Source organism: Pygocentrus nattereri, chromosome 22 (assembly GCF_015220715.1).
Source record: "Pygocentrus nattereri isolate fPygNat1 chromosome 22, fPygNat1.pri, whole genome shotgun sequence".
NCBI lineage: Eukaryota > Metazoa > Chordata > Actinopteri > Characiformes > Serrasalmidae > Pygocentrus > Pygocentrus nattereri.
The window spans coordinates 9912471-9925632 of NC_051232.1; the positions used below are offsets into that span (position 1 = coordinate 9912471).

General features: G+C 40.3%; 1 protein-coding gene across 1 annotated transcript; it reads left to right on the forward strand.

The window, feature by feature from the left end:
• The first annotated feature begins 4285 nt into the window (after window positions 1-4285).
• Window positions 4286-8719, forward strand: LOC119261968 (hepatic lectin-like). The gene is made up of 5 exons (XM_037532560.1): window positions 4286-4424; window positions 6193-6411; window positions 7261-7403; window positions 7613-7719; window positions 7814-8719. The coding sequence occupies exons 1-5, from the start codon at window positions 4286-4288 to the stop codon at window positions 7953-7955; spliced, it is 750 nt and encodes a 249-aa protein (XP_037388457.1). The 3' UTR covers window positions 7956-8719.
• Window positions 8720-13162: the final 4443 nt, after the last annotated feature.

The window sequence follows — 13162 nt, forward strand, 5'->3', positions numbered from 1 at the left end:
TAATATACTGCTTGTACATACCAAAGGTGATAAGTATTTATTTGTATAATAATTACATTGGTGTTTATATACATTGACACACATATGTACACACTTCAGTACAACAAGTAACAATGACACTGTTGGTGCTCCGTGTGCGAAATGTTGTGGCTATTGAGCAAAGAGGAGTTAGAACAACTGTTGCGAAAACAGTTTACGCCACAAAGATGGCTGTGCAATGATAAGACTATGTGCAACTGCCATACTACAAAAACAGCATTTAGACTATAAAAACACTTTTATAAATGTTGACTTGCTATTTTTTGCATTATTTTTGTAAATCATATATATTTTCATCAAAATACATTTTATCACTGACAAAAAGGCACAGTCGACTAAGAGACCTAAAATGGGTAGGAATTGTATTCAATTTGAGTTTTCAGAGCTTCAAGTGGACAATAACACTAATAAATAACAAAATACATGAGAAAGACAGTGAGGACATACTGCCTCAGCATCTCATAACCTTTTAAGACTTCTGTTGGGACATGACTCTGAAGATAATTGAGGTGGAATGTTCCCCTTAGAATGTGGCCCAGCAGGACTGGAGTACAACACATGGTCTAAGGAATGTAGCATTACAGACGGTCTTTGTGTGATGTTGTGATGCTGCCGCATGCGAAGTGTCTTTGATATGATAAGAAAATGGATTCAAATATGAAAATCCTTGCAAGGTTAAACTTTGTGTGTTAACAGTATTAAATGAAAAGGTTTGTCCAGAATTTGGTAATAAAAGTAATTTGGAATAAACTGAACTAAAAGTGCTAAATAGGCCCTTTAAGGAGTCTCTGGGACAGTTGACTGGAAACAAAGAGAGAAACGAGAGAGAAAGGTTTGGCCATGTGGGAGTGAAGTTGGTGGTGTGTTTAGGGGAAGAAGAAGCAGCCAATCCCAAAATCACACTCTACACAAGAACTTAAGCTCTCGGCCGAGGAGTCATCAAAAGGAGCAAGACGAGGGCAGGGAGGAAGCTGAAAGTGTCCTCTGATTGTCTTGTGAGTATTTGAAATAGGCCTGCACTAACGATGAGACCCGTCCTGGATTGTTTTTTTTTCTGTTTGTTGAAATGCATTGCTGACTGTGCTGACTGTCCCCTAGTGTGTGTCTTTACTAGTGTGTATGTGGCATTTAACTGTATGGATGGGTTAGATAGCGGAAGTGAAACTTCCCCATTGTGGAACTAATAAGAGTCACTTAATCTTAATAAACTCAAAACGACGACTCGTCTCTTTTCTGTTTGGAGTCAAGTGTAACCCTTTTCAACTCTTATACTTAGTGTTTTTTACTCCAGCAACTTCAATATTTTATTTATTTTTTGTTGAGATTTACAATTAGGATTGTTACATTGTCTCTACAAAACTTTCTACAAGGAGACACCAAATACCAGCTTATATTTTTTATTTATTTATTTTAAACAGCTGCTCAGAAGCTGAATTGACTTTTTTTTACAGTGAAATAAAAAACATTACAAACCTGAATGGTACATCTTTGTATAAGGAAGAAATATAGTAAGAGTCAATTCTGTACTTTATCTAGGAAAGAAAAAACCTAGTTCACAGATACTGTAAATGTTTATTGTAATTGAACTGCATTATTTGGATGATTACTTATTTGTGTGTGTGTATACAAGTAAAGTGGAAGTTGTGGCTCCTGAGTGTATTTTGTATAGATAATAACTTGTTTTTCAGCTACACCTGACTTCCTCATACAGTACCACAGTTCCTCTCTTGGCTCCCTATCATATGCCTTCTCTAGATCCAGAAAGACACAATGCAGCTCCTTCTGACCTTCTCTGTACTTCTCTACCAAATACTCTCAACGCGAAAATTGCATCTGTGGTACTCTTTCTGGGCATGAAACCAAACTGCTGCTCACTGATCTGGACCTCTCGCCTTAGCCTTGCTTCAACAACTCTTTCCCATACCTTCATGGTGTGGCTCATCAACTTTATACCTCTGTAGTTACTGCAGCTCTGCACATCACCCTTGTTCTTAAAAATGGGGACCAGTACACTGCTTCTCCACTCATCAGGCATCCTCTCACTCTCCAGGATTTTGTTAAACAACCTGGTTAAAAAGTCCTCTGCCTTCTCTCCTAAACATCTCCATACCTCCACGGGTATGTCATCTGGACCAACTGCCTTTCCATTCTTCATCCTTTTTAAAGCTGCCCTCACTTCCACTTTACTAATTCTCTGCACTTCCTGATCCACTATCTCTCCCCCCGTTGTCCTCCTCTCTCTCTCTCGTTTTCCTCATTCATTAGTTCTTCAAAGTACTCCTTCCATCTACTCAACACTCTCTGAAAGCCTTTGCCACCATTCTTTTTGCTATGCGATTAGCCTCACAGTACTCCTGCCTACTTCCTTCATCTCTCTGGTTATTCCACTTTTTCTTAGCTGCCTTCTTCTTCTGAATACTCTCCTGGACTTCCTCATTCCACCACCAACTTTCCTTGTCTTCTTTCCTCTGACCAGACGAAACACCCAACACATTCTTGCCAGTTTCTTTCACCACCTTAGCTGTAGTTTCCCAGTCCCCAGGTAGCTCCTCACTGCCCCTGAGGGCCTGTTGCAATTTTTCCCTGAACTGCCTGCAACCATCCTCCTCCTTCAGCTTCCACCATCTAATCTTTGGCTCTGTCTTCACTCTCTTCCTCTTCTTTGTTTCTAATCTCATTCTACAGACAACCACCCTATGCCGCCTTGCTACACTTTCCCCTGGTACCAATCTCCTTTAGGTGGCACCTCCTGTGTCCATCCACCTGTGTGCACCTCCCTCCACTCTTGTATGTCACCCTGTGTTCTTCCCTCTTCTGAAAATACGTGTTCACCACAGCCATTTCCATTCTCTTTGCAAAATCTACAACCATCTGACCTTCTGCATTTCTGTCTTTCACACCATACATACCCAGCACATCTTCATCCCCTCTGTTCCCTTCACCAACATGTCCATTCAAGTCTGCACCAATCACTAATCTCTCCTCTCTAGGGACACCATCTACCACTTCATCCATCTTACTCCAAAATTCCTCTTTCTCCTCTAACTGACAACGAACCTGTGGTGCATATGAACTGACCACATTCAAAATCACACCATCAACCTCCAACTTCAGGCTCATGATCCTGTCCGACACTCTTTACATCCAGAACACTTTTCCCAAGCTGTTCCTTTAGGATTATCCCTACTCCATTTCTCTTCCTCTCTACACCATGATAGAACAGTTTGAATCCACCTCCAATGTTCCTGGCCATGCTTCCTTTCCATCTGGTCTCCTGGACACACAGAATATCTACCTTCCTTCTCTCCATCATGTCTGCAAGCTCTCTGCCTTTACCAGTCATTGTCCCTATGAGTCCCTACTCCAACCTCCCCACTCCTGCCTTTCCTTCTTTCTCGCTGCCTTCTAACCCACCTTCCTCTTCTCCTCTCTGATGGTCTTCGACCTACAGTAGTCCATTTTCCACCGGCACCCTGCTCTACCGGTCAACAGCACCAGAAGCGGTCATTGTTAACTCGGGCCTCGACCGATCTGGTATGGCAATCATATTTGTGATCTGCATGATAGTTTTGGCACAAGTTTTACGCCGGATGCCCTTCCTGACGCAACACTCACCATTTATCCGGGATTGGGACCGGCACCAGACGTACACAAAGTACACCTCTAATGGCTGGTTTGCCACCTAAATTTAACCAATGATATGAAATACAATTTTGAAGTGTTACTGGGGCTTTTAGTTCTTATTCTCAAGGACTTTGCTTATACACACATTGCTGTACAACTTACCCAGCAGGAAGGGCAAAAAGCAAATGTTATTGTTCATCTCTGAACTGAATCCAACATGTATTGAGCTACAAACCCAATTCTGAACCTCATGGTACCACGTCAATGTCAAAACTAATATTGCCATAAGTGCAGAGGTTACCAAGAGGTTACCAAGAGGTTACCAAGAGGTTGAATATGGTTGACAAGCTAAAGAAAAACTTCTGCTTCTAGAAGTTTCTGCACACGCACCATGTGACTCACATCTCAAACATCAGTCTCACATCTTTGGTCAGAGTCATTAATACAACACTCAGTTTAGAGAAGGCTGATTAACCTAATATACACAGCCACTTTGAGGGTTTTCAGAGTTATTCAAGTCAGTCAGAGCAGAATGGAAATGATGGAGGATATTTATGCAAATTCAGAATTTACTGCAGACAACAGAAGAAAATTTAATAGCAATGAGTCTTTATATGAAGACATGTATGCCAGTGAGGACAACAGAGAAACTCAGACCAACAGAAACAAAAGGAACACCGGTACAGTAACTGCAGAAAATATGCACATTGGAGATGATGCGGAGATGTCTCACTCACATACAGCAGATCCTCAGAACCGAGGTAGGTTTAAATCTTTATTGGGGTTTTTCGCGTACTCATGTATTACTATGGGGAATATGGCTGTGTAATCAGCTTTATCAGTAACCTGAGGAATACTTTTTCACACTCTCAGATCATAAGTAAGTCTGATTTATATGTTAAAATGCAAGATATGATTTCTTAACTAACATGTTTATATTTTCATAACGAAGAAGCTTGCATTGTACTGTATCACACGAGCAATCCAATTTAAATTCATTCATTCTTTAGGCCACTTGGGAAGGTTGATATTGTAGCATTCACTGCTATTAAAAGAAACACAGCTTTCGCACATTATTATTATTATTATTATTATTATTATTATTATTATTATTAATTAACCAGCTGGTGTTGACCACATAAGCTGTAAATTAGGCTACAAGCAAACTCTAACAGTAACTCTTAATTATCCCTGCTCAACAACATATCCCCCTGGGGGAAACTAGCCCTACCCTCACAATAACAGTGCTTATTAGAATAACACAAATTCATGCTGAAGAACCAATAATCTACACTAACATTTTAAAAACATGGTACATCCTCCCCTTACAAAAGCCCTCGCCCTGAGCAGCTACAAAGTCTTTTAACCAAACTTGGAACGTCTTCTTGGGGCATTCTGGAGGCTGGGGTGGGGAACTCCCTAGGCTGGGTAGTCATGTGTACATACTGGTTCTAAGGGGAAGCATTCAAAGGGTGTCTGGTGTTAAAGAGGTAGTCCGGGCAGGCTGACACGCACCGCTGCTCTGTTGCTGATGCAGGGGATTGAAACAACACCTGCCCAGTGTATATTTTCTTATATGCCAGAACTCAGCAGCTGCTTTCTAGCATATCTATATATATACGCTCTTGAAGCCATTGGGCATACTCTGATTCTCATGGGGGGTCTGGGGGTGATTAAAAGACATTTTAGTGGGGATCCTAATTTTAATTCCTTCCAGAACCAGGGGCAAGTGCGTGTCCCAGTCATGTTGGTTTGTGGATGTTAGGACAGCTAGCTGCTCCGTCAAGGTCAGCCAATCAACCAGTTACTCTGAGGGTGGAGCAGGGTGATGCGAATCTTCTGATTGCATATGCTGGAGAACACTCTGGATTGAAAGTTGTGCTGCAACTTAGCATAAATGGACTATGGAACCCCAAACCTTCTTACCATCCCTGTAACCAAGTTAGCAGTGAGCCTTCTGGCAGACAAAAAAAAGAAAATGCCAAAACCTTCTACCTGTGCAGAAGGTTTCAGGGTGTTAGCAATCTTCTTATAGCCTAGGCCATCTTTTTCGAGAGCAACAATTCTGTTTCTCACATCCTCAGAGAGTTCTGTGCCATCAGGTGCCACGTTAAATATCCAGTGGCCAGTATGAGAGAATTTTACCTAAAACACCAAATTTAACAGGTGTGCTCCCCATTCTCACCTGGAACCTTGTAACTCTAATGAGTCACATGACACCAGGAGGGGACAACGACACAATTGGGCACAAGTTGGACATGTTCACTGTGAGGGGTCCTCACTTGTATTAACAGCTATTTAGACATTAATGGCTGTGTGTTGAGTTATTTTCAGAGGAAAGTAAATCCATCCATCCATCCATCCATCCATCCATCTATCTATCTATCTATCTATCTACACACATACTTGTAAAATAAATACATTTTGAAATCATGTCTGTTTATGCTTGTGCATACAGATGTTTTATAAGTACAAAGTCACAAGACATTATGTGTGTACATTGTTTCGACTCACTGTTACTGTTTTCAGGATTCTACAGGCTGACTGCTGTGTGTCTGGGGCTGCTGTGTGTTCTGCTGCTGACTGGCATCACAGTGCTGTGGGTCAAGTTCACTGCAGAGAGAGACCAGCTACAGAGCAGATTTGTGGAAATGACAATTGAAAGAGCTCAACTGAATGCCAATTACAACACTGAGATGCATCGGCTTCAGAATCAGAGAGAGTGCCTTCAAAACTTTTCTAATTTGGGTGAGCAGATCGTCTCTAAGCTTTTAAATGCTTAAACTCTTTTGGAAAAATAAGCAAAATTAAAACTATAAGCAAGCAATATACAGTGCATCCGGAAAATATTCACAACGCCTCACTTTTTCCATTTTATGTTACAGCGTTATTCCAAAATGGATTCAATTATTTTCCCCCTCAAAATTCTACACACAACACCCCATAATGACAAAGTGAAAAAAGTTTGTTTGTATCAAAAATAATGAACAGTGTACATAAGTATTCACCGCCCCTGATTCAAACTTTGTTAAAGCACCTTTTGCAGCAATTACAGCCTGAAGTCTGCTACAAGCTTGGCACACCTATATTTGGGCAGTTTCTCCCATTCTTCTTTGCAGAACCTCTCAAGCTCCATCAGGTTGGATGGGGAGCATTGGTGCACAGCCATTTTCAGATCTCTCCAGAGATATTCAATCGGGTTCATGTTCGGGCTCTGGCTCTCTGAGGTCCAGAGCGCTCTGGAGCAGGTTTTCTTCAAGGATGTCTCTGTACATTGCTGAATTCATCTTTCCCTCGACCCTGACTAGTCTCCCAGTTCCAGCTGTCGAAAAACAACCCCACAGCATGATGCTTCCACCACCATGCTTCACTGTAGGGATGGTACTGGCCAGGTGATGAGTGGTGCCTGGTTTCCTCCAGACATGACGCTTGGCATTCAGGCCAAAGAGTTCAATCTTTGTGTCATCAGAGAATTTAGTTTCTCATGGTCTGACAGTCCTTCAGGTGTCTTTTGCCAAACTCCAAGCAGGCTGTCTTGTGCCTTTAAGTGAGGAGTGGCTTCTTTCTTAGGAACTTGTGTGTGTGTTCAATTCATAGAGAAGGCAGCACAGCAGGGCTGGACATTTTTCAAGACCAGTATGTACTTCATCTCTACTGAAAGGAAGATCTGGAGTGAGAGCAGACAGGACTGCAGAGAGAGAGGAGCAGACCTGGTGATCATAAACAACAGAGAAGAACAGGTGAGTAAGAGAGAGAGAGAGAGAGAGAGAGAGAGAGAGAGAGAGAGAGAGAGAGAGAGAGAGAGAGAGAGAGAGAGAGAGAGAGAGAGAGAGAGAGAGAGAGAGATTTGGGGAAGGGATGGTCATTTGTCAGATGATACAAGCACAAATACAGTGCAGTAAATAACTTTCCTCTCAGTTACTGAGAATGCTCATCCGGTTGTTAACAGAACTTCACCGAAACTCTGAGACGAGGACAGATGCTTTGGATTGGTCTGACCGACAGTGAGACAGAGGGGGTCTGGAAATGGGTGGACGGCTCAGCTCTGACCTCTAGGTAACAGATCATTGAACTGAACTCCGGTTGATGATGCAGTTATTGACCATCACTCCTCACTGCTCCGATAAACACAGTGGCTTCTCTCTTTCAGGTTCTGGGCACGTGGGGAACCCAACAGTAGAGGAGGAGATGAGGACTGCGCCATAACTGAACATAACTGGGCTGATTATCACTGTAGAATCAGGTTTATGTGGATTTGTGAGAGAAATGTTTCTAAATGTGTGTTAGAGTAAATGGTGCCAAATACCAGGAATATCAACGATTGTTTGGATCTGTAAGGGAATATTTTTTGACCAGTGTGCTTATTGTTTTTCATGGTAGAAGAGAAACAGGATAGAGGGAGTCAGGAGTTAACAGTGCTGCAAACTCCTAGAATCAGATTTTGAAAACTTTAGAATTGTGTAATGGTGTTAGTTTAAAGACGATGGCAAGTTTGTGAAAAGATTCTATAGCTTTTTTTTAATAGCTTTAAAATATCAAGCATTAATGTTTCTGAGAGTTCTGTCTGTCCTGGGAGGTATTTCACGTAGGGCGCTTATAAAAGCTCAGCTTATTTGAATTAGCCTAACTTAATTTAGCCAAACACGCTCTACAACAGGAATCCAGGTGAGATCTGTTCCTGCCAATTCAAGCTGCAACTTAGTAAACGAGGCTCATGCAGCCCAGAGAGTTGAGTGCAGATAGATAGACATAAATGTTATTATACATTTTTTAATTATCAAAACATTCACAGATGTTCAGCTTCTTTCAGGTTGTAAGTCAGTATCCCTTATAACTCTGCTATCAATGTGATGTGGGTGACTAAGAGATACTGAAGATGGTTAAATCTGGACTCTAAGTGATAAAGTGCAGGTTCACATCCTCACAGTAGGCCAGAAAATATGCACAGAAGAGTAAACATTACAGTTCCATTTATACAGACAATAGTAACTAATATTTTGGGGTCTTTAATATTTTATCCTGCATAAACTTCTGACTTTAGTGTTTAATTATATACTGGTTTTAAAAAAGAATACATGTTTCCAAATATATCTCTGCCAAATGATGATAGGTTTCTGAATAATAACATATTTTAATTTTTTTATTAAAAAAATAAACTATGTTAAAAAATGTATAGTTTAAATGCGACCCTATCTGGACTAAGCGGTCAACAATGATGGTGATGAAGTATAGTTTATCTGTGTCCAGCAGTATACTGAACAGTATTGAGGCCATTGAGATGTTGTTTTAATTAGAGAGGCAACAATGCCACTTTTCCCCTTTCCAGTACTTATATCTGATCCTTTAGTCTTGACTGATACAGAGTATTGATACTCTAACCAAGTTCACATATAAGCCCTGATATTTATACAGTTTTAAAATAATAATGCCCTGTCTCCACTCCTGTTCGTGATCTTCATGGACAGATTGTCAGGGTGTATCCGGGGTCAGGAGGGCATTATGTATGGAGGCCAGAGGGTGACCTCTCTACTATTTGCAGACGATGTTGTTCTTTTGGCTGGATCACATGGTTGCCTCCAGCACTCACTGGAGCGGTTTCCAGCTGAGTGTGAAGCGGTTGGTATACGGGTCAGCACCTCACTTGCTCACGAGTGATGTGAAGGGGGATCATGAGATTGGCTGCAGGCTGGGACAGGTGGCAGCAGTAATGCAGTCACTGTACCGGACTGTAGTGGTGAAGTGGGAGCTGAGTCAAAAGGCGAAGCTCTCTGTTTACCGGTTGGCCTACATCCCGACCCTCACCTATGGTCATGAGCTGTGGGTAATGACCGAAAGAATGAAATCGCGAATACAAGTGGCGCAAATTAGCTTTCTTTGTCGGGAGGCGGGCTACACGCTATTTGATAGTGAGTGAGGAGCTCAGTCATCCAGGAAGAGCTCAGAGTAGAGCCACTACTCATCTGCATTGAGAGGAGCCAGCTGAGGTGGTTCGGTCATCTGATCCGGATGCCCTCTGGATGCCTCCCGGGGGGGGGTAGTATACAAGGCACGGCCTACCGGGACAAAACCCCGGGGTCGTCTAGACCTTGCTGGAGGGATTACATCTCCAAGTTGGCCTGGGAGTGGCTTGGGGTCCCTGGGAATGAGCTGGAGGAAGTTACGGGGGACAGGGTCATCTGGGATTCTCTGCTCTCTCTCCTATTTGGACTAGCGATCAACGATGATGATGATGTATTGTATTGAATTGTATTATAGTGTATTGTATTGTATTGTATAGCACAGAGTTCTTTTTCTCTTGGTATCAACAGTGACTTTTTGTTTCTAGCAGTATCAGAGCTCAGGACCGTCTTTCTCTCTAACCTATTGGTAACTAGCAAATATACTTTCTCTAGATAGACAAAGCATGTCTTGTAAGTCACTCTGGATAAGAGCGTCTGCTAATGTAAATGTAAATGTAAATTAGAAATCAGCATTATAATCTTCTTGAGAAGATTATAAAATGAAGCTACTGATCATGGTCATGCATTCTGTACTGTTATTGCTCACTGACTGATACATTAGAACTGCATAAACTGGAGCTGATATCTGATCCTCAATCAGGAACAGTACAAGTATTACATTTACTAGTTAGCACTGAGTTTGCAGCATTTAGGCACTGTGTTCATAACTCAAAGATAAAGATATAATTAATATTTCTTTAATAATGCATATATCTTCTGTGGAGTATAGGTGTCTCAGAGTGTGTCTGATGATATAAAGTGTGGAATTTCTTCATATATTTGGGAATTAAACTCACAGTAATGACTATGCACGTAAAACAGTGCATAGATCCAAACAGGTTTTGTGTGTTTTTGTTGAAAGGCTATTTTGGTTAACATGAGCCTCTGAAACCCACCACACTGTTAATGTATGCTGAAGCTTTATTCATCTGACAAGACTCCAATTTTTTAGTACTTATACAGGAAGATGGCGATTACCGCACAACGGGTGCAGAGAAACACCACCAACATAAAATATCAATACATTTTTAAAAATTTAAATATTGCAACAAATGTCACCACTAACACGTACTCGTGATTTATTGTTATTCCTATTAGATAATCTATCAGCTTTGTTAAATTTCTTAGACAGTTAAAATTCCTAGACAGCTACATGTTTAACATTCCAAATGAAATTCATGCAATTCAGTAAATGTGATTAAAAAACAGTGAAATAAAAAAATGAGATATGTGAGACAAATATTTAAAACACAATCAACTACAGATTATACAAAGAACTGATCTTACTCCATTCAGCCTGCAGGGGGCAATCAAACTTCATCACATATCTCATGTCTAATTACATGTCTGGCTGCAAACAAACTGTCAAAAAACAAACATTACACAGAAAATTACACAGAAGACTATATATATATATATATATATATATATATATATATATATATATATATATATATATATATATATATATATATATATATAAGTATTTATTGTGCCCACTTTTTGTCTTCTGTTCATTTTGAGAGGCTTACTTTCAAATTATACAATTAAAAATATACAAATAATATGCAATAGATTCTATCCTGAGATAAAAAAGGCAGTGCAATAGTGAAGTTGGTTGAATTTTTTGCTTCTCATAATCGATTAAATCCCAAACATATTAACTGATGTTACCCCAGATTCAAGGTGACGCTTTAATTCTGCAATCCCTCGTTAGTAAATCTGGGTGTGGTCAGCGTAACTATCAGCTGTGTCTCTTTAAATGAATGTGACCCCTTTTTTCTCAGAATCTTAAAATTAAGTTATTAAAGACTGGACTGTACATTTCTAGAAAATTGATTAAAGTGCTATTAGAAAGGATGAATTCAGTTCAAAAAACAGCAGAGACCAGCTTGCATTATATGCTGGCTTATGCTGGCTTATGCTGGCCTAGTGCTAGTCAGGTGCTGGTTTAATTGGCCAACCATCATGGTCATGCTGGTTGAACAGCATACCAGCATCCAAAACACAACAAATGTATGCTGATTTTGCTGGCGACCAGCCATGGTGGTCCAAGCTGGTTTTTCTATCAGGGAGCTCCCCTTCATTTTGAGGATGGTTTCAATATGACTCTACTTCAAAAAAACGAGTTTGGTATTTCAAAGCTATCAGAAGAAAGTGGTATATTGTAAATTTGCCATCATTTATAACACCCTTATACAATTTTGATATTTTTGAATAGGCAAGAATAAATAATTCAAACACAGGTCAAATGTACATCCCCATTTCCAAAAGAGTTGGGTCGCTGTGCAAAATATAAATTAAAAAAAATGCAGTGATGTGCAGATCATTTACACCCTAACTTAACTAATTGAAAATAGTATAAAGACAACGTATCAAATGTTAAAACCGAGAAATTTTATTGTTTTTGTTTTTTTAATTGCCCATTTTTAATTTGATGCCCACAGCACATTTCAAAAAGTTGGGATGGGGGAACAAAAGGCTGGCAAAGTTGTGTGATGGTAAAAACACACCTTGTGGTCAGTAATCTGATGGGCTATAAAAACGTATCCCAGAGAGGCTGAGTCTTACAAAAGATGAAGAGGGGTTCATCACTCTATCAAAGACTGCAAAGCAAATAGCGCAACAATTCAAGAATAGCACTTCTTAACATAAAATAGCGAATAACTTCTGCTTTTCATCATCTGGAGTTCATAATAACATTAAAAGATTCAGAGAATCTGGAGAAATCTCGGTGTGCAAGGGCCAAGGCCAAAAAAGGCCACTGCATTAAAAACAGACATGATTCTTTAGTGGAAATCGCTGCATGAGCTCAGAAACACCTCTGCAAACCACTGTCTATGAAAACACTTCGTGGCTGCATCCATAAATGCAAATCAAAGCTCTAAAATGTAAAGAAGAAACCTTATACAAACAGGATCCAGAAATGCTGCCACCTTCTCTGGGCCTGAGCTCATTTAAAATGGACTGAGAGGAAGTGGAAAAGTGTCCTGTGGTTTGATGAATCAATCAACTTTTGATTGATGAATCAATTTTTTTGGAAATCATGGATACCGTGTCCTCTGGGCTCACTCAGCTTATTATCAGTGCACAGTTCAAAAGCCATGATGGTACAGGGGTGCATTAGTGCACATGGCATGGGTGACACACATATGTGAAGGCTTCATGAATGCTGAATGATATGTACATGTTTTAGCAACATGTGCTGCCATCTAGACTACATAATTTTCAGGAAAGGCCTTGATTATTTCAGCAAGAGAATGTCAAACCACATCCTGCATGTATTACAACAGCATTGCTCCGTATTAAAAGAGTCCAGGTGATAAACTGACCTGACTGCAGTCCAGACCGGTGTTGTTAAAAGAAGAGATAATGAAACACAGTGGTAAACATGCCCCCTGTCCCAACTTTTTTGGAACATGTTGGTCTTAAATTCAAAATGGGCATATATTTTTCAAAAAACAATAACATTTCTCAGGTTCAACATTTGATATGTTGTC